This window comes from Giraffa tippelskirchi, chromosome 9 (assembly GCF_054371585.1).
Source record: "Giraffa tippelskirchi isolate mGirTip1 chromosome 9, T2T-mGirTip1v1.2.pri, whole genome shotgun sequence".
Lineage (NCBI taxonomy): Eukaryota > Metazoa > Chordata > Mammalia > Artiodactyla > Giraffidae > Giraffa > Giraffa tippelskirchi.
In genome coordinates this window covers 89,842,691-89,866,544 of record NC_137283.1, presented here as the reverse complement: position 1 = coordinate 89,866,544, position 23,854 = coordinate 89,842,691, and the positions used below count along the sequence as shown (strand labels likewise).

The 23,854-nt window shown below is 40.3% G+C and overlaps 1 protein-coding gene across 3 annotated transcripts in view; it reads right to left on the bottom strand.

Annotated features, from left to right (window-relative positions):
• Window positions 1-23,854, bottom strand: part of LOC145521646 (uncharacterized) — a 352,473-nt gene that overhangs the window by 102,311 nt on the left and 226,308 nt on the right. Inside the window, exons 6-8 of one of the 3 annotated variants that reach the window (XM_081530417.1) lie at window positions 17,096-17,279; window positions 16,773-16,850; window positions 4,738-4,839 (exon numbers count right to left, since the gene is read on the bottom strand). In XM_081530417.1, the coding sequence (XP_081386543.1) occupies window positions 17,217-17,279 (63 nt within the window). In that variant the 3' untranslated portion in view covers window positions 4,738-4,839; window positions 16,773-16,850; window positions 17,096-17,216. Of the gene's footprint in view, window positions 1-4,737; window positions 4,840-14,954; window positions 16,851-17,095; window positions 17,280-23,854 lie in introns of those variants that run through there. The other 2 variants (XM_081530418.1, XM_081530419.1) reach the window with 2 other exon arrangements.

The following is a 23,854-nucleotide window of genomic DNA, read 5'->3' as shown; positions in this document are numbered from 1 at the left end:
TGACTCATTGGAAAAGACTCTGATTCTGGGAAAGATTGAATGTGGGAGGAGAAGGGGATGACAGAGGATGAGATGGTTGGATGGCATCACTGACTCAATGGACATGAGTTTGAGTAAACTCTGGGAGTTGGTGATGGACAGGGAGGCCTGGCGTGCTGCAGTCCATGGGGTTGCAAAGAGTAGGACTCGACTGAGCAACTGAACTGAACTGAACCATGGTATACATTACATCCTCAGGGGTTCTTTATTTTGTAACTGGAAGTTTGTACCTTTTGACCACCTTCACTCATTTTGCTCTCACCTGAACCTGACCTGCCTCTGGCAATCACCAATTTGTTTTCTATTTATGTGGGTTTTTTTTTTTTTTCAGATTCCACATATAAGTGAATTCATTCAGCATTTGTCTTTCTCTGTGTGATTTATTTCGCTTAATGTAATGCCCTGAGGATTCATCGATAGTGTCTCAAATAGCAGGATTTCTTTCTTTTGTATAGATGAAAGATATTATATATTACATATTTTCTTCATTCATTTATTCCTCAATGGACACTTGAGTTGTTTTCATGTCTTGGCTATTGTAAATAATGCTGCAGTGAACTTGGGGGTGCAGCTTATCTGTTCGATATAGTGATTTCATTTCCTTCAGAAGTGCCTAGAAATGGGGTTGCTGGATCATAATGGTATTTCTAATTTTAATTTTTTGAGGAAACTTCATGCCATTTTCCATAGTGGCTACACCAATTTCATTCATTCCTACCAACAATGAACAAGGATTCTCCTTTCTCTACGTCCACACCAATGCTTGTTGTTTCTTGTCATTTTGACGATAGTCATTTTAACAGATGTAAGGTAAAATCTCATTGTGGTTTTGCTTTGCATTTCTCTGATGATTAGTAATGTTTAACACCTTTCAAACATACCTGTTGATTATTTTTATGTCTTCTATTCAGTTCCTCTGCCCTTTATAAAATCAGTTTTTTTTTTGTTTCTTCCACTATTGAGACAACCAAGTTTTTTAAAATATACTTTAATGCATTTTAGATATTAACCCCTTATCAGGTATATGGTTTACAAAGATTTTCTCCCATTCCATAGGTTGCATTTTCATTTTGTTGATGGCTTCCTTTGTTAAGTAGAATCATTTTAGTTTGATGTAGTCCCACTTGTTTATTTCTGCTTTTGTTGCCTTTGCTTTTGATGTTAAATTAAAAAAAAATCATTGCCAAGGAATTTATCCCCTGTGTTTGGTTTATCCCCTATGTTATTCTAGGAGTTTTATGGTTTCCGGTTTTATGTTTAAGTCTTTAATCCATTTTGAGTTGATTTTTGTGTACAGTATGAGAGAGTAGCATCCAATTATCCTGATACCATTTATTGAAGAGACTGTCCTTTTCCCTTGTATATTCTTTTATTTCTTTTTCTAGCTACTTTCTCTGGCTAGGGTTCCCAATACTGTGTTGAATAAAAGTGGTGAGAGGGCATCCTTGCCCTGTGCTTGATCTTAGAGGAAAAGTTGTTAGCTTGGTAACATTGACTATGATGTCAGCTGTGGGTTTGACTTATATAGCCTTTATCATGTTTAGGTGGTTTCCCCCTATACCCACTTTGTGGAGAGTTTTATCATGAGTGACTGTTGAATTCTGTCAAATGTTTTTTTCTGCATCTATTGAGATGATCACATGTTTTTATCCTTTATTTTTGTGTAGGTGATATCTTGATGGGGAGTGTTATGCTTCTGGAATAGCATCTGTAGAATTAATTCTGTGGCCAGTTTGGAGGCTACAGTCTTCCACGGTGTTTCTGTTTGTTGTGTTTCATAGGGGAAAGGGAGAGGAGAGGGCAGTTGAAAGAGAAATATAGACAGGTTAACAGTCATCTGAAGATTATGACTAGTCATTTAAACATAATAGGGCTAGACTATATCAGGAAGGCAATATGACCTTCTGAAGGAGGGCTGACATAAACAAAATAAAGTTTTATCAAAATTATGTGGGCTCTGGAGTAGAAGAAGCAACAGTGGAAGCAGGAACAACAGTTAGGAGGCTGGCTGAGTAATTCATTCAAGAGGTGATGCTGGCCTAAAGTATTTAAATTGGAGAGTGGTACAAGACAGCTTTGAGACATGTAGGAGGTAGAATCATGAATACTTGGAGACTGACTCGGGCCAGGGGTAACAAGAATCCTTCTGTCTTAAGTGACAGAGTACACTCGGGGGTGGTACCATTTATCAAGATGAGGGACACCAGAGGAGTAGGTATGTGAATATATAGAGAGTAAAAGTTTTATGCGTGTTAAGTGAGGAATAACTGTGGTGTTATCTGTTGAGATATCTTATCGGTCACTAATAAAAGATGTGAGCCCATCAATAAAATAAAGTTTGATAGTCATAGCCTATAAATCTTAATGAAAGGAATACAAGTAGTTGAGGTCATTTAGTTTGTGAAAAGTAAAAAGAGAAGAATTCTAGGATAGGACCTTAAGAAACACAAAAATTTAAGAAAACTGCAGCCAACAGAATCCAAAACTATACACATCTTCTAAAAACCATTCAGATCAGGAGAGTAAGCAAAACCAACAGATCTATGTCCACAATATAATTAAGAGATAAAGAATATCAGAAAGTCATTAACAGAGAAGAAGGGAAATAAATAGTTGCAAAGGCAACTCTGGAACACATGTCAAATTAGAGAATCAGAGAGAGTCTTCATGAAAAAGAGAAAGCAGTGTGAGTCTAGGGGTGACGGGAAATAGATTTTTAAAATTATATCACCTTGCATATCAGAACACTATTTTCTGTGAGTCAAAAGAAAGTGTTTCGAAACTGCAGGGGACCTAGATGGTGATCTTGAGAGGGTCCCATTTGTGCGTAATTGAAAAAATTGGTGGTGAGGCAAAAAATGGGACAAAACAACAGTGGAAAACAAATATCTAAACAAATAACAGAATCACAAATAAAAAGAGAAACCAATTCTTCTCATCACAAAGGTACCCTTTTAAAAGAAATTATAGTCTATTATACCAACAGAAGAGGGTGCTCTTGAACTAAGAAAACTAGTAAGCTACCAAATCCCCAGCACCCATCTATATAGAATTATTTCTTTTTGCTAATCCAATAAAATATACGATATTGAAAAACAAAAATAGGTGACAACAACTATAAAATCTATAAGAAGACAAAAAATAAGAAAGCATTTCTCTTGATGAAAATTCATCTAAAACCATGAAGAGTACAAAACAAAATTAAATATAATCAAATAAGCACTTATTTTAAAAAGTCTCCCCAATCAGAAACTTCAAAAATTCAGAAGAGAGGAGGAGGAATATGAGAACTAAGCAAACTCTAGAAAGAAACAGAAGAAAAAGAAAATCATCTTGCAAGTGAAGATTAAAATACAAGGTGACCAAGAGGGAAGAGAATTAATTAAAAATAAAGTAAGGGGTATTGAGGAAATGAATTACAATGATCAAGAGCATGCAAATAAAATGGGAAAACAATCAGAGAAATTGATAGCTACAGATGATGGACAAAGATGATCTCACATACATATAATTGGAGTCCTTGAAAAAGAAAAACAAAGTAATGTAAAAGAAAAGTTATTTGAAGTTATAATTCAAAAGATCTCCCAGATGGTCAGCTCAGAGACATATCCTGTAAAATTCCTAGACTTTAATCATAAAAACAAAAAAAATCTATGTGCCTTCAGGTGAAAAGACCAAGCAACTCACAAGGGAAACAAAATCAAGTTGAAATCAGAGTTTGGGAAAACAAGACAACTTTGGAGCAAACATTATTTTTAAAGAAAGACTAGAAAGTGCAAGTCAAAGATTTTATATTTAGATAAGTTACCCTTCAAGTGAACAGTTTAAAAAATGTGAGAACTCAAGGAGTGCTGTATTCACAAACAGAACTACAGGGTGAGCTCTATCCAGCCCAAGGAAGACTGGAGAAACCTTGGCACATGGCCTGATGGTACACATTAAATATGCTTCCATGTAGATCCAAGGTTAAAACAAAGGGCAGAGGGAGAGTGTATAAGCATTATATGCTCTGATGAAGTAGGAATAAACCAACCCCTCAAAAAAAAAAAAAGTAGAAAGTGAAACAAACTCATCACTGTACAGAAATATGTGCAGTCAAAATATATCAGCACTGACAAACTGCAGAGTAGAAACCACAGAAAGGGAAAAGTAAACTTTTTTTTTTAATATGTTAGAAAGACTATAAGCCTAGAAGAAAAGCAAAGCCTTCTTGAATACCAAAAGAAATAGCTTTAAAAAGAGCAGAAAGATATAGAAAGAAAAATGGTAACTATAACTAATATTCATAGGAAATATAGCAAAAAAAAAAAGATATGTTGAACCAGGATGTATGTTAAGTGGAGAAAGCAATTTACAAGAAGTATATATAATATCATAGTATTTGTGAATAAATATGGGTGCAAAAATAATAGACATAGATAATTCTTACAAAAAAGAAATATCAGAACCTAATAAAAAACTAGTCACCCATCAGGGATGTGTGTTTTGAACAGGATGTGGTAGATATGGGGGAGTGAGGCTTCTTTGTGTTTACCTTTCAATTTGAACCATTTAAAAATTTTTCATGACACAGTGCGGCTGAAATAAAGTAGAAAAGAAGGTAATTGAACATGAGAAGGTAATCAAGAAATTGTGAAACCTGGATATTGTACGAGCAGGTTGTCACCCAGAATGATGGCACAGAGAAGACCACAGTTAGGTGTGAAAATGTTTACTGAACATGGGAGAACTGTCCATGGCATCCACAGGCACTTTGAGTCCAAGGAAGGGTGGAATGTGATATGGCTGGAACCTTCGGACCTGCAAGGAGAGAGGAATGTTGCTCAAGGATTGGTTTGAGGGGGTCACAGGATGTGGAGGACTTGAGCTCTGCTTCCTTGCACTGCAATACCAAGGGTGGAGAGAGCCGCATTCTCCATGCTAGCAGACTTTAGGGGAAGCAGTGAGTGTCCCGGGGTAGAGCAAGGCTTTAATTAAGGAAAGAATGGGGTGACTTTCCTAGAGCAGGGTCGGCAATCGAGAGCCCCACAATGTCATATGAAAGTTATGAATGGGAGGATGAAGAGAAGTTGGGGTCCCAGGTCACTATCATAATCAATGCACATCTCTAATGAGTTGCTTCAGAGGGAAATCACGATAGGCTAGTTTATGACCTCCAGCCTCACATAGCTACTTAATGATTGTTTGAAAAGGAAAGGCAGACTAAAACCTGTAAGACTTGACAGTAGTGATATTCAGTCATACAGATACCTGCATCACTTTATGTGAAGTTTACTGCAAAATAAAAATTTTATTTTCCCACTAAAAGTGCACTTACAGGAAGCAAATACTATAAAACCCAAGGTGAACAGTAAATGAACTTCAATGTAAAACCCAAGCTGATAATAGTTTCTATGGACATATATAAGCTTATTTCAAAATTATCATGGCCAGTGAAATAAAGCGGGCTCTGGATTGAGAAAATTGATTTCCAGAAAGTGAGTCATAAAGTTGGAACACAATCTCATAGTTACAAAAGGCCCCAGAACTCCTAGCAATCTATAAACCTATAACTAGGAAACTCAAGTAAATAAGTCTCCTAGGAAATGTGGCTGTAGAGATTTTAGAAAATTGAAAAGTAATGAAAGCACCAAGAGAAAAATCTGAGGCAAAGTAAATATTCAAATGATTTGTAGTATGGTGCAGTTCAGATTGGAAAACATGAAAAATCATACTCTATATGTGTATACATATATAGGTAGTATATAATATGCAGGTATATGTAAGCATATGCATATATACAGATACATATATATATACACACACATACATATATCCTACATATAAAAATTGTGTACATATATCCACTTGTTTTAGAAAGGCCAACTGTGGCAGAGCACATGGCAGCCAAGGATCCTCTCAGAGATTAGTCTAGACACAGTTGCTATTCTCTGATGGAAGGGTTTATTCAAGCTCTTGATGAACATTCACCTTCAGAGACATCTCTGCATTGTAGAAACATCAAATAATTGGCATTTTGAAAGTGAAAGCTTTTTATTTTAATATAGTACTGTAATACTAGAGGGAAACTTTGTACTCTTGAAAGTGGTTTTCTTAGAAGGATAAATATTATAACACAGGAAGCCTATAAATGCTTATGAATTTAATAAACACACATAATAGTATAAAAGTTCCTTTAATTCTGAACATTTTTGTAATTTGGCATAAACAGAATCTCTTATCAAACACATTACTAGTACACGTACTCTTTTTCCCACTTTCTTTACTCAACAAATGGGTTTCAAGTGTCTGTTCTGTACCAAATGCTGTTGAAGCACTAGGTGGGAAGCCGCCTTGAATGCTGGTAGTGCAAGAAGGTGAATACTGGGTTGGCCAAAATGGTAGTTTGGAGTTTTCTTATAACAGCCTATGGAAAAAGCCCAAAGACCTTTTTGGCCAACCCAATACAAGGTCTTTGTGGAAGATCTCACCTGAGTTCCAGACCCACGTGCATGCACACTTGGAGGCAGCCAGGCATCTCAGACTCAGGGGTCTAGAAGTGAGTTCAGTGTTTTCTAATCCACACCCCACTCTACCAGTGAAGCCTGAGTCTCTCCTTGTGCATCCCCCTCACTGTGAAAAATCTTTCCAATGTAAACTTGACCACATGCTATTGCAGCTCTCCATGCCTCTCATGCCTACAGCAATATCTCACAAAACTTTTTTGAAAGCTCTAAAAGAAAAAAGAAAAGATTAAAGACAGATTTTGAAAAGCATGAGGTCTTTTCAAAACCAAATAATTTACCTTTATATTCATAAAAGTGTGTGTATTAACCCATGGTATGTTTCAGGTCAAAAAGCAACAGTTAGAACTGAACATGGAAAAACACGCTGGTTCCAAATCGGGAAAGGAGTATGTCAAGGCTGCATATTGTCACCCTGCTTATTTTACTTATATGCAGAGTACATCATGAGAAATGCCAGACTGGATGAAGCACAAGCTGGAATCAAGATTGCTGGGAGAAATATCAATAACCTCAGATATGCGATGACACCACCCTTATGGAAGAAAGCAAAGAAGAATTAAAGAGCCTCTTGATGAAAGGGAAAGAAGAGAGTGAAGAAGTTGGCTTAAAGCTCAACATTCAGAAAACTAAGATCATGGCATCTAGTCCCATAACTTCATGGCAAATAGATGGGGAAACAATGGAAATAGTGACAGACTTTATTTTCTTGGCCTCCAAAATCACTGCAGATGGTGACTGCAGCCGTGAAATTAAAAGACACTTGCTCCTTGGAAGAAAAGCTATGACCAAACTAGGCAGCATATTAAAAAGCAGAGACATTACTTTACCAACAAAGGTCCACCTAGGCAAAGCTATGGTTTTTCCAGTAGTCATGTATGGACATGAGACTATATATATGGACTATAAAGAAAGCTGAACGATGAAGAAGTGATGCTTTTGAACTGTGGTGTTGGAGAAGACTCTTGAGAGTCCCTTGGACTGCAAGGAGATCCAACCAGTCCATCCTAGAGGAGATCAGTCCTGAATATTCATTGGAAGGACTGATGCTGAAGCTGAAACTCCAATACTTTGGCCACCTGATGCAAAGAACCAACTCATTTGAAAAGACCCTGATGCTAGGAAAGATTGAAGGGGGGAGGAGAAGGGGATGACAGAGGATGAGATGGTTGGATGGCATCACCGACTCAATGGACATGAGTTTGAGTAAGCTCTGGGAGATGGTGAAGGACAGGGAAGCCTGGTGTGCTGCAGTCCATGGGGTCACAAAGACTTGGACACGACTGAGTGACTGAACTGAACTGATGTTCTTATTTATTTTTCTTAGATGTTTTAAAGTTCTTCCTTTTTAACATCTTCTCACCTGAGAATGTTCCCTCACAGGCCTTTGAGCACAACTGATTTACTAAGCAAATGACCACATATATACTCTGACTTCAAGTAGCCCTGAACACATGTGCTAGTTGGAGATGCACAGACCTGGAGGACAGTGCTCAGACCCCACTGTACAATGTGAGGTGGCAGAATGTCCTGTAATTGGAAACATTGGCTTTGAAATTTAGTTGCTTATTAGAATCTTGATTCTGTTGTTTGCTAGTTGTGTGATCTTGGGCAGTGTTATTTAATCCCTCTAAACTGATCAAATAGGGATTATAATAGCACCTACTTCAGGATTGTTATGAGGATTATGAAATGGTCCAAGGAAAGGGCTCATCTTTGAGCCTGGCCCAGAGTAAATACTCCATAAACGGACCTTCATCTCCAGTTACAGGTCCAAGGAACAACTTGCAGTCTCTTGTACATGCCATGATATTTCATGCTGATTTGTGTTTGATCTAGAATACTGCATCATGTCAGCTTACAGGTGGCACAGTGGTAAAGAATCTGCCTGACAATGCAGGAGATGTAAGAGATGCAGGTATAGTCCCTGGGTCGGGAAGATCCCCTGGAGGAGGAAATGGCAACACACTCCAGTATTCTTGCCTGGACAGAGGAGCCTGGTGGGCTACGATCCGTGGAGTCGAAGACACAACTAAGATACAACTAAGTTGGATACAACTTAGTGACTAAGCACACATGCACTCATAATATTGAATCACCAGGGAAGGAATGGAGGTAGAAACGTGTTTTCCCCTAAAGAAAAACAAACAAAAAAACACCAAACCTATCCTGCATTTGTTGGAAATATGACAGATTTCTTTATTTCTTTTTTTTTATTAATAAATTTATTTATTTTAGTTGGGGAATAATTACTTTATAATACTGTAGTAGTTTTTGCCATGCATTGACATGAATCAGCCATGGGTTTACATGTGTTCCCCATCCTGAACCCCTCTCCCACCTCCCTCCCCATCCCATCCCTCTGGGTCATCCCATTGCCCCGGCCCTGAGCCCTTGTCTCATGCATCGAACATGGAATGGTGTTCTGTTTCACATATGATAATATACATGTTTCAATGCTATTCTCCCAGAACGTCCCACCCTCACCTTCTCCCTCAGAGTTCATAAGACTGTTCTATGCATCTGTGTGTCTTATTCTGTCTCGCATATAGGGTTATTGTTACCATCTTTCAAATTCCATATATATGCATTAGTATACTGTATTGGTGTTTTTCTTTCTGGCTTACTTCACTCTGTATAATGGGCTCCAGTTTGATCCATCTCAGTAGAACTGATTCAAATGCATTCTTTTTAATGGCTGAGTAATATTCCATTGTGTATATGTACCACAGCTTCCTTATCCATTTGTCTGCTGATGGACATCTAGGTTGCTTCCGTGTCCTGGCTATTGTAAACAGTGCTGCGATGAACATTGGGGTACACGCGTCTCTTTCAATTCTGGTTTCCTCACTGTGTATGCCCAGCAGTGGGATTGCTGGGTCATATGGCAGTTCTATTTCTGGTTTTTTAAGGAATCTCCACACTGTTCTCCATAGTGGCTGTACTAGTTTGCATTCCCACCAACAGTGTAAGAGAGTTCCCTTTTCTCCACACCCTCTCCAGCATTTATTGCTTGTAGACTTTTGGATAGCAGCCATTCTGATGGGTGTGAAATGGTACCTCATTGTGGTTTTGATTTGCATTTCTCTAATAATGAGTGATGTTGACCATCTTTTCATGTGTTTGTTAGACATCTGTATGTCTTCTTTGGAGAAATGTCTGTTTAGTTCTTTGGCCCATTTTTTGATTGGGTCGTTTATTTTTCTGGAATTCAGCTGCAGGAGTTGCTTGTATATTTTTGAGATTAATTGTTTGTCTGTTGCTTCGTTTGCTATTATTTTCTCCCATTCTGAAGGCTGTCTTTTCACCTTGCTTGTAGTTTCCTTTGTTGTGCAAAAGCTTTTAAGTTTAATTAGGTCCCATTTGTTTATTTTTGCTTTTATTTCCAATATCCTGGGAGGTGGGTCATGGAGGATCCTGCTGTGATTTATGTCGGAGAGTGTTTTGCCTATGTTTTCCTCTAGGAGTTTTATAGTTTCTGGTCTTAGGTTTAGATCTTTAATCCATTTTGAGTTTATTTTTGTGTATGGTGTTAGAAAGTGTTCTAATTTCATGCTTTTACAAGTGGTTGACCAGTTTTCCCAGCACCACTTGTTAAAGAGATTGTGTTTTCTCCATTGTATATTCTTGCCTCCTTTGTCGAAGATCAGGTGTCCATAGGTGTGTGGATTTATCTCTGGGCTTTCTATTTTGTTCCATTGATCTATATTTCTATCTTTGTGCCAGTACCATACTGTCTTGATGACTATGGCTTTGTAGTGACAGATTTCTTTCTAATGTCATAGGTTGAAAGTCTTTTTTTTTTTTTTTTTTTTTAGTATAGGCATTGATTCAACCATTTTTTTGTTTTTTAAAAATTTTTTATTTATTTATTTTTGGCTGTGCTGGGTCTTTGTTGCTGCGCAGGCTTTCTCTAACCGTGGAGGGTAGGAGCCACTCTCTGCTTGCAGAGCACAGGCTCTAGGCTCTCGGGCTTTAGTAGTCGTGGTGCCTGGGCTCAGCAGTTGCAGCTCTCTGGCTCTAGAGCACAGGCTTAGCTAGTTGCTCTGCAGTATGTGGGATCTTCCTGGATAAGGAATCGAAAACCCTTGTCTCCCTCATTGGCAGGCGGATTCTTTACCACTGAGCCACCAGGGAAGCCCAAAAGTCACCTAGTCTTCATCAAAAAAGAAAAACTGTGCCAAGCATTAGCAGGATCACAGTATTCCATAGAGCTGAGGATGACAAATACAGCTCATAGGCCCATGGACCGCCTGTCTTCTTCTCTACCTTCCTCAGCTTTATTCAGCTGTTGAATTTCTGCTCTGCTGTTTCTTTTCTACTCCTTTTCTGTCTTTTTACTATTGAATACCTACCTTGCTTTTTTTTTTTTTAAATGTTGCTCAACCATTTATGCATCAGCTGCTTTCCTGGAGCTTTCACTGGCATTGCAAGATAATGCTACGTTGAAATAAATCACCCATTAGGGCCCTTCAGCCTGAGAAAAGTTCTTCTTAGCTAAATGAGGTTGGCATTTCCAAACTGAAACTCACTGGTCATGCTCCTTTATACACTCCCATTATAGAGCCTGTATTCCAAATGCACACTAAACCTTGGGGACCCCTGTAGCTCAGTCTCTGCAAAAAAATGATGCATAGAGAAGCCTGGCCTGGCTGACCCCAAATGATTTATAATACATTCTAACTTTACTTTTCTTCCTCAACCAAACAACAAAGGAGATGCCACTCCCTACCTCAGAATAACTGTTCTCAGAATTATTTTCTCCATTCTTCTTACCCTCCACATGATAAACTCTTATATTTCAGAGTCGCTCACATATCATCCTCCAAAATGATGTCTTCAGCTTTAGTTCCCTGTGACTTTTTCCTGCCCTCTTGTTTCATCCTTGCTCTTTCAGCAGTCTGATTTAGCAACTTTATTCCCTTCATCTCCTGCTACCATTTTCTTGCTAGTCTCTTCTTTCTCCCTAGTTTTCTAATTTGTATCTCAAAAGGTTGGGCAATCAAGTTAGCAGGTACTCTTTGAGTTCTGAAGAAGATACATGTGACTCAAACAATCATGAGTTGAAGGGGGATTAAAACTCTGGTTCCCTTTAGCATATTTATTTAACTGTTTGTTACTTCACTGAACTGGGAGCTTCTAGAGAGAGAGTCATATTTACCTTCATACCTGCAGCAGCCAGCACAGGGTCTGCATGGAATGGCACTCAATAACTGTTGACTAAATGATGAAAGTCTAAACTGTTGACTAAACCCTACTATTTCCTAGGAAGGAGTTTTAAAATAGAAACTCCTGAGAAAACGGAACTTGGTTTAATCAATAATACCACCGAGAGTGTAAATAAACTTGAAGAGCCCTGGGAGAGTCTAAGTCTCCTTTTCTGTAGATTATTTGTTGTGATATTAATTGGCCAGAGGGTCTTACCACTTAGACAGTCTCTTTCTTCATCTCAGTCTAGATACCTGTGTCTGTGGTATGTCAGATCATAGGTCACCATGAAAGTGAAAGTCACTTTCACTCAGTTGTGTCTGACATTTTGTGACCCCATGGACTTAGCCTACCAGGCTCCTCTTCATGGGATTCTCCAGGCGAGAATACTGGAGTGGGTTGCCATTCCCTTCTCCAGGGGATCTTCCTGACCCAGTCACCAAACCCAGGTCTCCTCCATTGCAGGCTGATTCTTTACTGTCTGAGCCACCAGGGAAGCCCATAGGTATAAAAGAAGCATTTAGTTGATGGCTTGCCCAAACTTTGTGAAAATTTGAATTATGAATTAAACTTTAGATTCTTTGGATTCTGAGTTTGGTCAAGTTCAAAAAGTAGAAAAATCCTGTGTGAATGAGGCAATACCTCACACTGGTCAGAACTGCCATCATTATAAAGTCTACAAATAACAAATGATGGAGAGAGTTTGGAGAAAACAGAACACAACCACTATGAAGAACAGTATGGAGGTTTCTCAAAAAACAAAAAAATAGAGTTGCCACATGATCCAGTAATCCCACTCCTGGGCAGACAAAACTATACACCCAGACAAAACTATAATTCAAAAAGATACTTCCACCCCTATGTTCATTGAAATGTTATTCACAACAGCCAAGAAATGGAAACAAATGCTCAATGACAGATGAATGGACAAAGAATATATGGTACATATATAATGGAATACTACCCAGCCATTAAAAAGAATGAAATAATGGCATTTCAGCAACATGGATGCAACTAGAGAATATCATACTAAGTCAGAAAGAGAAAGAAAAATACCATATGACATCACTTATATGTGGAATCTAAAATATGACACAAATGAACCTATCTACAAAACAGAAACAAAGTCACAGACATAGAGAACAGACTCATGGTTGCTAAAGAGCAGGGAAGGAGAAGGACAGACTGGGAGTTTGGGGTTAGTAGATGCAAACTACAGAACGAAAAAACAAGGTTCTACTGTATAGTGCAGGGAACTATATCCAACCTTTTGGGATAAACCATAATGGAAAAGAACATAAAACAAATGTGCATATGTGTATAACTGAGTCACTCTGCTGCACAGCAGAAACTAACACAACATTGTAAGTCAACTATATGTCAATAAACATAAAAGAAAACTCTGTGTGATATAGAGCTACTCAAGTCTGCCTTTCAATATAGATATAGATGCAGAAGGACACGGTCAATTCCACTGTCCTCCAGGCTCTTCCTTCACCTCCAGTACTGCCTGGTTAGACCTTTCCCTTCCCATCCTCTGCCATCTTTGTAGCCACAGTTCCTTGAAGACACTTAAGAGGAAACCAGTGTGTGATGTGGTATGCGGAGAGCATTACAGAAACATTTGCTTATTCAGTGAGGCCAAAGTCCCTCAGCATCTTCAAGCCAAGGTATTATCTAGTCATTTCGTTTAATTCAACAAATTAAAAGGTGCACATGATGAGGTCGAAAAAAGTGGGCTCCTTGAGGAGAAGACTCGGATTCTTCTTTTTATCTTCAACCAGTAGTCTACTGCTTGGTCCACAGATTCCACTCAAATGCTTGTTGAATGAAAGAGTAAATTAAATTTACTCTTACCCTCATGGAGCAGGTTATATAACAATGAACACACTAAGATTGGTACATGCAGTCATGGAGGTGGAGTTTCAGTGTGATGGGAACAAAGAGGAGGAGGAGATTAATGGTTGGCATGAAAAATGTACTCTATCCTCCCATACAATATGCCCAAGTTCAATAGCAGCACTCATAAAATGAAAAGCCCTGTAATATATTTATCTGCCAAAATTTTGATTGCAGGTTGCTGTTCACAGAGGGAAACTAAAATTGGAAAAAAAAAAACTGCATGGGTTTTGATATGAAGGAAGAATATAGTTTTTACAACATACTTTCAGGAAAAACCAAACCCAAAAGACAGAAGCAACCTCCATTCTCCAAAGGCACTGGGTGGAGGAGGCTGAATTAAATGAGGTTCTCATGCAGATTATAATGGAGCAGAGAAAAGAAAGGACAGAACAGGGTTGAGTGAGACAGCATACGACAGGAATAAAAATGATCAAAACTGACAAGTGTTCCATCCAGAAGAAATGCCTTTGTGTTTCACTTGCAGGTATGCAAATTACCTTTGCAGAAGGCATTTAACATATATTTAATGCAGTGAAACAGACAAAAAGGATTCTACTGCCTCAAATTCTTTTTTGACTTAAAACCCATTCCTTGAATCATTCCTTCATTTAGGTCCTCTGGTGTGTGAAACCTTTTCTTGGTGAGTTCACATATGGGAGAACCTTTGGATGTTAAGCAGGTTCAGAGCGATTGTGTGAATCATACAGATCCATTTCTGAACTGAAGCAGGTTTTTCCCTAGGTCTCGATATCCAATTGCTTTTGGTGTTGGAAACACTGTTTCACACTTTTAAGGCATTGACATTACCTATGATGAGTCATATTGACAGGGTATTTTGATTTTCACTTCTTTTCACCATGTGCTTCCCTGATTGCTCAGTTGGTAAAGAAGCCACCTGCAATGCAGGAGACCCTGGTTGATTCTTGGGTCAGGAAGATCTGCTGGAGAAGGGATAGACTACCCACTCTAGTATTCTTGGGCTCCCCCAGTGGCTCTGCTGGTAAAGAATCCGCCAGCAATGTGGGAGACCTGGGTTAGATCCCTGGGTAGGGAAGAGCCCCTGGAGAAGGGAAAGGCTACCCATTCCAGTATTCTGGCCTGGAGAATTCCATGGACTGTATAGTCCATGGAGTCGCAAAGAGTCAGACATGATTGAGCGACTTTCACTTTTCACTTTCTTTTCACCATAGTCAACTCTTTACAGTCATTAACAGCAGCAGGTCAGATGTATTTGGCTACTTTGTAAAGGACTTATACAATTAACCATGCAAGATACAGTATTATCTTAGGCTTAAGACAACATTTTCTTTTTTTTTTTAGATTAGTGACAAACAAGTATAATGAGATTTTTAATGACTCTTGAAAGTGTCTTAAGGCAGAGAATTAAGACTTCTCCCCAGGCTTAAGCTCTGCTATGAGTTCTCACTGTAGCTTTTGGATACTGAAATCTTGATTCATATGATGTAAAAAAGTTGCATCTCTTCTGCCTATCATCAGGTTGGCTCATCAGTTATGAAGGAAACCAGCAGAGGAGCACGCCCCTCACTACTGCTTTGATAAACTATCATAGTGGAGATGTTCTGACCTAAAATTAGAACAAGAGCTTCCCTGGTGTCCAGTGGCTCAAACTCCATGCTCCCAATGCAGGGAGCCCGGGTTCCATCCTTGATCAGGGAACTAGATCCAGCATGCCACAACTAAAGATCCCGCCTGCCACAACAAGAAAAAAGATCCTATGTGCTACAACTACAATCAGGCACAGCCAAATAGATTTAAAAACAAAACAAAACAAAAGTACAACCACTAGCTGGGTCGGAGTCATACATAGGTACATAGGAAGGTTGGCAATGTCAGGAGGTGTAGGTGAAGCAGGCACTGGTCAGGCAGGTGATGTCCAGAGAGCAAGAGAACAGCCATCCTGAGCATCCTGACCACACCCTACACAGCCTGCACAACCCTTACAATCTTGGTCCATCCCCTCTTCTGCGATATCCTTGGGGTCAGGTGTGTAGCAGGCATTGCAAGCAGATACTACAGTTATAATACAGACATCAGCAGCCAAAGCGTATCAAGAGTAAGACACCTAGTGTGTTCAGAACAGTCATTTGCCAGGATATGGGAAAATTTTGGAGCCAAGTGCTTCCCAGGTTCATGGAGAGAGAGATGAGGCAGCAGTGCCCTGTCCAGTTATAAGCAAGGTCTAAGGTCACCCCTGGATTTCCCTGGTGGCTCAGATCGTAAACAATCTGCCTGCAAAGCAGGAGACCTGGGTTCAATTCCTGGATTGGGAAGATCCCCTGGAGGAGGGCATGGCAACCCACTCTAGTATTCTCGTCGGGAGAATCCCCATGGACAGAGGAACCTGGCCGGCTATAGTCCATGGGGTTGCAAAGAGTCGGACATGACTAAGTGACTAAGAACACACACACAAAGCCACCCCTGGGTTTAGAAGTCCAGAGCCACCCTCACAGGAAGGGCCTTCAGCTCTAGAAGAAACATTCTGGTGACCAAGCATTCAAATTAACCTTAGCTTCTGCTGTTAGCTCAGCCTCTGTGGCCTTTCTTAATACAAAAGGCATCAGTCAGCCCACAGCTGTGGCCACTCGCTCATTATTGAACATTTTTCTCCCCACTGTAGCGGCGACCAATATCTGTACAACAGCCTTGGCCTGTCTGTGAGTTCTCCAGATTCTCTTGGAGCCCCCCCCCCGCTCATCAAGGACAGCCACCCCAGGACCCCACACACTAGTGGATGGCCACCCTGGGACTCCCCCACAACTTTTGGGATCACCCCTGGGACTTTTCTGGGCTTCACAAGCTAGTGGGCAGCCACCCTAGGAGCACTGCTGAAACTTTTGGGGTTACCCCTCTCCCACTTTCAGGCCCCACATTAGTTGGATGGCCACCCCCGGATCACAGCCTCAATTTTCCATCCCCAAGCCTGATTTCTCTGACATCTCAGTGCTCAGGGGGGTTTCCTCGGTTTCCTGGCTGCTCTGCCAAGTATTGGGCTGCACCCCAAAGTCCTGCATGGCCTGGATTTGCTCAGCTTCAAGGACAAAGAAACAAGCCGGTGTCAGCGGCAGAGACATCAACAGTTTCATGGACAGGGGAGCTTACCTGTCTGAAGCAAGGTCCTGGAGTGACACTCCATGTGTGCAGCTGAAGGCTGGCAGGATATGGCAGCAGGCTTCGTTCCTGGGGGGGAGGGGGAGTTACTAATTACAGGGGGAATTGACACATTACCACGGCAACCAGCAGAGGAGCACCGGCCCTCACCACCTCTTTAGTGAACCATCCCCGTGGAGCTCTGATCTAAAGTTAGAACAATCACCAGCTGAGGCAGGAGGCAATAATGTAGGAAGGTCAGTCATGTGAGAAAGGTATGGGTGAAGCAGGCGCTAGTTGGGCAGAAGATGTACAGAGAGCAAGAGAACAGTCACCTGGGGTGGGCTGACCATACAAGGAGGCCATGTGGCTGCAGGGGCCAGTGGAGAGAGTGGCCCAGGATGTGGGGGATTGGAGGCTGGCGGGGGCTACATCATACAGGGCCTCAGAGTTCTTTTATTTCATGGCCGCAGTCACCATCCACAGTAACTTTGGAGCCCAGGAAAATATACGTGGAATCTAAAAAAAAAAAAGAAACAAATGAACTTATTTACAAAAGAGACACTCACAGACAGAAAACAAGTTTATGGTTACCAAAGGGGAACTGGTGGGAGGGATAAATTAGGAGTTTGGCATTAAAATATACACACGCTGCTGCTGCTGCTGCTAAGTCGCTTCAGTCGTGTCCGACTCTGTGCGATCCCATGGACGGCAGCCCACCAGGCTCCGCCGTCCCTAGGATTCTCCAGGCAAGAATACTGTAGTGGGTTGCCATTTCCTTCTCCAGTGCATGAAAGGGAAAAGTGAAAGTGAAGTCGCTCAGTCATGTCTGACTCTTAGCAACCCCATGGACTGTAGCCTACCAGGCTCCTCCATCCATGGGATTTTCCAGGCAAGAGTACTGGAGTGGGGTGCCATTGCCTTCTCCGAAATATACACATAACTGTATATAAAATAATCAACAAGGACCTACTGTATAGCACAGGGAACTACATTCAATATCTTATAATAACCTATAATAGAAGAAAATGTAAAAAAAGAATTTCTAAATGTAGTTATATATATATAACTGAATCATTTTGCTGTACATATGAAACTAACACAGATAAAGTATATCAACTTTATTTCAATAAAAATTGAAAACAAAAGGTGTAAATGATGTCAGCTTTACACATAGAAATTTACACTGCAGTGGCACCAAGACTTATAAAATGTAATAATCACAGTACACCAATTCATAAACTAATCTTCTTGAGCTTGAGCATGTAAGTGTGAACAGAATTCTGGAAACAAAGATTCGGTGGGTTGATTAGGGGTAAAAGTTTCATGGGGGAATGAAGTCTCTGAAGGAAGTACAAAGCCCAGACGGACAGACAGGAAGAGCCAGAGGCCCTCCCAAGGACCAGCAGTCAGGAGGCCACAGATTCTGTTTGGAGAGCAGCAATGTAGAGTGGATAGGAAGGCAATGCAGAGTCCCTGACTGGACGTTAGTAGAGGGGATGGGAATTATCAGCAGTATCATCAGAGCTTTGATGTTTAGCAATTTACAAAGTGCTTTCTTTGATTTATTTCACTCAGTCCTCATTGTAGAATCGATAAGACAACAAACGGTACGGTTCCCTTATTTTATCAGCTGAAGATGGGGAATTTAAATGGTGAAGTTTATACTCTTCTCTCTTCTTTATGGAACTGGCTTTGCTGAAGCAGGATTAAGATTAGTGGTTTGAGTGTATATTCTATTTAGGGGAAAAGAGGGTCATGAATGAAAAAAGACTATAATGATTTCATTTAAAATTGATTCACTTTGCTGTAGAGCAGAAACTAACACAATATTGTAAAGAGACTATACTCCGATACAAATTAATTAAAAAAATAGAATATGGGAGGGAGGGGACATATGTATACTTCTAGCTGATTCATGTTCTTCTATGGCAGAAACCAACACAACATTGTAAAGCAACTATCCTCCAATTAAAAACAAATTTAAAAAGATAAGACTCATCAATCAATATTTTATCCAAATAAAATTTTATCAATTATAACCCTTTAAAAAATATGGCAAAAAAAAATGAAAACCATGTCTGGTTGGGCTTGAGGATTTGTATCATGTTGACTTTCAGAATCCGTGGTTGTGTGTGCTCAGTGGAGCCTGACTCTTTGGGACCCCATGGACTGTAGCCCACCAGCCTCCTCTGTCCATGGGATTTCCCAGGCCAGAATACTGGAGTGAGTTGCCATTTCCTTCTCAAGGGAATCTTCCTGACACAGAGATTTAACCCAAGAATCCTGCATCTCCTGCATTGGTAGGCAGATTCTTTATCACTGAACCACCAGGGAAGCCTGGACTTTCAGAGCCTTGGGGAATATGTCATTTTCCCTCTAGCACTATTTGGTTACATATAAGCCAGAGGCCAGAGTTTCTAAATTAATAAGGCTTTAACAGTTACTCCCATCCTGACCCAGTGCTTTAAGTTATTTACAAAACTACTACTGAGGAAATAAAACAAATCTTCCCATGGAGATTTCCTTCTGAATTACCTGCATGACTTGATACAGTTAAAAAAGCCGCTGGTTATGTTTAAATTCAGTAGACTTCACCAGAATGACTAAATGGCCCACTTATGATTTTTATATAACTTCCTGGTTAGCTCAATTCTCTCATCTGAACTACATGGTCGTTTTATACAGATTCTGAAAGCATTTTTCAGATAGGAGTCTTTTCAAGAAGATAGTGGCTAAAAATCAAATTTTAGAAGACTGAAGATACACTTTACGTGGTAACTTCATGGTTCCACTAGATTTGAATCTCTACTTTTTCTGTGGAGTCTTAGTATATGGATATCAATATTTGTTTATAATTCTGAATTTCTTAATTTACTATAAATCACTGTTGTGCATAACATATGTGTGCATGTGTACGTGTCTATGCACACAAGAATCATGCTTGTTTCTTTTATTTTTTAAATTTTATTTTATTTTTTTGGTTGTGCCATGTGGCATGCAGCTCCTGGAGTTGGTGATGGACAGGGAAGCCTGGTGTGCTGCAGTCCATGGGGTCAAAGAGTTGGACACGACAGAGCGACTGAACTGAACTGAACTGATGTAGCATGCAGGATCTTAATTTCCTGACCAGGGATTGAACCTGTGCCCCTCTGTACTGGAAGCTCGGTTTCCTAACTACTGTACCTCCTCCATACTTGCTTCTTTTTAAATTCAACAAACATTTATTAAAGAATCACTAGGAACAAGCCCTATAAGCATGGACACAAAGTTCTTAACCTAACACAGGATGTGATGAATATATTAGACTGGCCAAAAAAATTGTTTGGGTTTTTCCATAAGCTGGCGTGCTGCAGTCCATGGGGTTGCAAAGAGTCAGATACAACTGACTGACTGACTTCCATAGGATGTAATGGAAAAACCCAAATGAACTTTTTGGCCAACCCAATAGTAAGCATATATTAATAGTAAGCATAAGAGATATAGAGCTATGGAAAATTGAAGAGATAAGGAAACCCCTGGGGTGAGAGGAAATACTTTACACATTCAAGAAGCACCTAGAAGAATGGGTAGGTTCTGCCAGGTAGAGATGGAGATAGAGCAGCGAAGACTAAGGCCCAGAAGGGAGAAAGGGGTGAATGTATTCAGAAAACCAGGAATAGTAAAAATTTACAGATTCTTTGGGGGCAGGTTGGATGGCGAAAGGAAATACTGAAAACATGATTGTTGTTGTTTAGTCACTAAGTCATGTGTGACTCTTTTGCAACCCCATGGACTGTAGCCCATCAGGCTCCTCTGTCCATGGGATTTCCCAGGCAAGAATGCTAGATTGGGTTGCCGTTTCCTTCTCCAGGGTATCTTCCTGACCCAAGAATTGAACCTGCATCTCCTCCTTGGCAGGCGGATTCTTTACTACTAAGTCACCTGAGAAACCCTGGAAACATGATTAGGTCACATTAAAAAAAAAAGTGAACTTAATTTGGCAGGTGATATGGAACCACTGAAATATGTGAAATAGAGGAGTTGACAAAAATCACAGTTGATTTGATATACAGAAAGGACTGGAGCAGGGAAATCAATTGCTATGGGACTGACTAAGAGAGAACTAAGAAGCCAAGTTAGCAATAACAAGACCAGATGGAGGATAAAGGCAGTTAAGAGGGAAGAGGGACTGGATGTGAGAGATTATTTTTAATGACAGCGATGGATACAGTGCCTCATGGTCAGGTATGGCTACTTCTGCCTCAAGCATGTTTAGTCAGGCATCTCTATCTTTTATCAGTGCAATGTGATTTCTTCCTCAAGCCATCTGGCTGCCATCCTGTGTGAGATCAAAGCTGTCAAGCTCTTTAAAAAGTACCTAGCACGTGCTAAGAATTTTATGCATATATTAAAAAAATTGTTGTTGTTCAGCTGCTCAGTCATGTCCAACTCTTTGCGACCCCATGGACTGCAGCACACCAGGCTTCTTGACTTTCACTATCTCCTGGAGTTTGTTCAAAGTCATGTCCATTGAGTCAGTGATGCCATCGAACCATCTCATCCTCTGTTGCCCCCTTCTCCTCCTGCCCTCAATCTTTTCCAGCATCAGGGTCTTTTCCAGTGAGTTGGCTCTTCACGCTAGGTGGCCAAAGTATTGGAGCTTCAGCTTCAGCATCAGTCCTTCCAATAAATATTCAGGGTTGACTTCTTTTAGGATTGACTTGTTTGATCTCCTTGCTGTCCCAGGGACTTTAGAGAGTCTTCTCCAACACTGTAGTTTGAAAGCATCAATTCTTTGGTGCTCAGCCTTCTTTATGGTCCAGCTCTCACATCCATAGATGACTACTGGAAAAACCATAGCTTTGACTGTAAGGACTATTATGGGCAAAGTGATGTCTCTGCTTTCTAATATGCTGTCTAGGTTTGTCATAGCTTATATAAATCTAATAAGTAAAATTGCCTTATCTTGTTGCCTATGACATTAAACTGTGGATTTTTCATCCTTTAAAAAAATTATTTTATTGAAAATAAAAAAGCTATAGAGGCAAGACAGCTTCAATATTTTCCTCTGCTCACTGGGCTAATTTTGTGAGCATTTGCTTCCCTTTCAACTTTTGAAGTTCTTCTGAAGATGGGGAAAGGGACAATAGTAACCAGCAACCCACTCTTTAATTATGGTTGTTATAAATAAAGAGGATGAATTTGTATAGAAAGTAAAGCCCTGAGGCCAGGGAGAAAATTCTGATGAACATCATGAAATTAGAGAAAGGTCCAGAAATCAATTTCAAGCCTCAATCTCCCTCTCCTCTGCAAGTCTGTTGTCTCTAAACCCACCTCAAGACCCAGCACACCCTTTTTCTGATCCTCATGAGCCATTTAGACCAATTTGTGGTCCAGCATGGAGTGAACGGTCAGTCACCCAGTATGGATTCCAGCTCAGCTTGGTGACCTGCAACCAACTTGATGTTTATTTTCAAGGCCTTATTCTAGGAACATTTTGGTAACCCCCTTCCCTTTCCTTTGGCCCCAATCCTTGTCTTTTTGTCTGTTCCCTTGAGTCTCTGACTTTAAATGTGAGTCTGAGTGCCTGACACAGCACCTGATGGGTGGCCCACCTGGATAGCCAGTATCACCCATCCTGCTTTTCCTGAAACTCTTCTTTTGTCTCCTGCTTCAGATGCCCTGCTATCAGCCTCTCATTTGGCCGCTCCTGATGCTTGGACCATGACTAGAAGTGCCATATTCTCTAGATCACCATGTGGGTACCTCTAGGCACACATGGCCACTCTGCCTTCCATGGGGTAGATTTTCTCAAATCTGACCCTCTCAAAGGACACCTCTGATCCTGTTGGCTTTGCCTGATGATTCCTTTTTTAAAAAGTTATTAAAGTTTTCTTTAGTGCAGTTCAAGATTCAGAGAAAAAATGAGGGAAAGTGAAGAGATTTCCCATATGCCTCCTCTTTCCACACAGGCATAGTCTCCCCACTTACCTATAGCCCACCCCAAAGGGGTACGCGTGTTACAGCTGATTAACCCGCACTGACACGTCATGAGCCCGAGTTCATGCTTGGTGTTGTGCCCTCTGTGGTTTTGGACTTTATTTTTTTTAATTAACTTTTATGGGAGTAAGTTGCTTTACAGTATTGTGTTAGTTTCTGTTGTACAGCAAAGTGATTCAGCTATACATATACGTGTATCCCCTCTTCCTTGAATTTCCCTCCCATATAGGTCACCGCAGAGCACTGAGTGGAGCTCCCTGAGCTACACAGTAGGTTCTCATGAGTCTTCTATTTTATACACAGTATCGCTGGCGTATATGTGTCAATCCCAATCTCCCACTTCATCCCTCTCCATCTCCCCTTGGTGTCCATACATTTGTTCTCTATGTCTGTGTCTCTATTTCTGTTTTGCAAATAAGATCATCTCTACCACGTTTCTAGATTCCACAAAAATGGGTTCATATATGCCTGATGATTCCCGAGTTGAAATAGAGGAAAGAAAGTTTCAAGAAGTCAGGCACAAGTGAGGAACTGTGGCAGGATGCAGTGCTGCGTGAGAGAGAAGGGAACTAAGCCATCTTTGCCAGTTTTGTCATTTGTTCATTTTTCTTGGAATGCTCAGCCTTCAAGCAGTTCTCTAGATATGAATGAATTCAAAATAATTTTTGGTGTGTTTATTTTGCTTCATTAAAATAGAACAGGGCTGTATTTTCACAGTAATATAGTTTGTAGCACAGTGTTCAGTCTTAAGGGCTTCCCTGGTGGCTCAGACAGTCAAGAATCTGCCTGTAATGCAGGAGACCTGGGTTTTATCCCTGGGTTGGGAAGATTAAACTCAATATATTTTCTGAACTTAGAACTAGAAAAAAGAGATTGTTTCATTAGAATGATAGGGAGGGAGTAGGGAGTAGTGGAGTATACCATTCATGGGGATGTGATGTGGTTATGAGTCTATGCATACCTGACTCCATTCTCCTCCATCAGACAGGCATGCAAAAGAGTTTCCATCACTGATACTCATTATGTAAACTGTTTGCACTATGTGTAAAGGTAATGGGTCTTTCCAGGTGGCTCTGCAATGCAGCAGACCCAGAGACATGGGTAAGATCCTT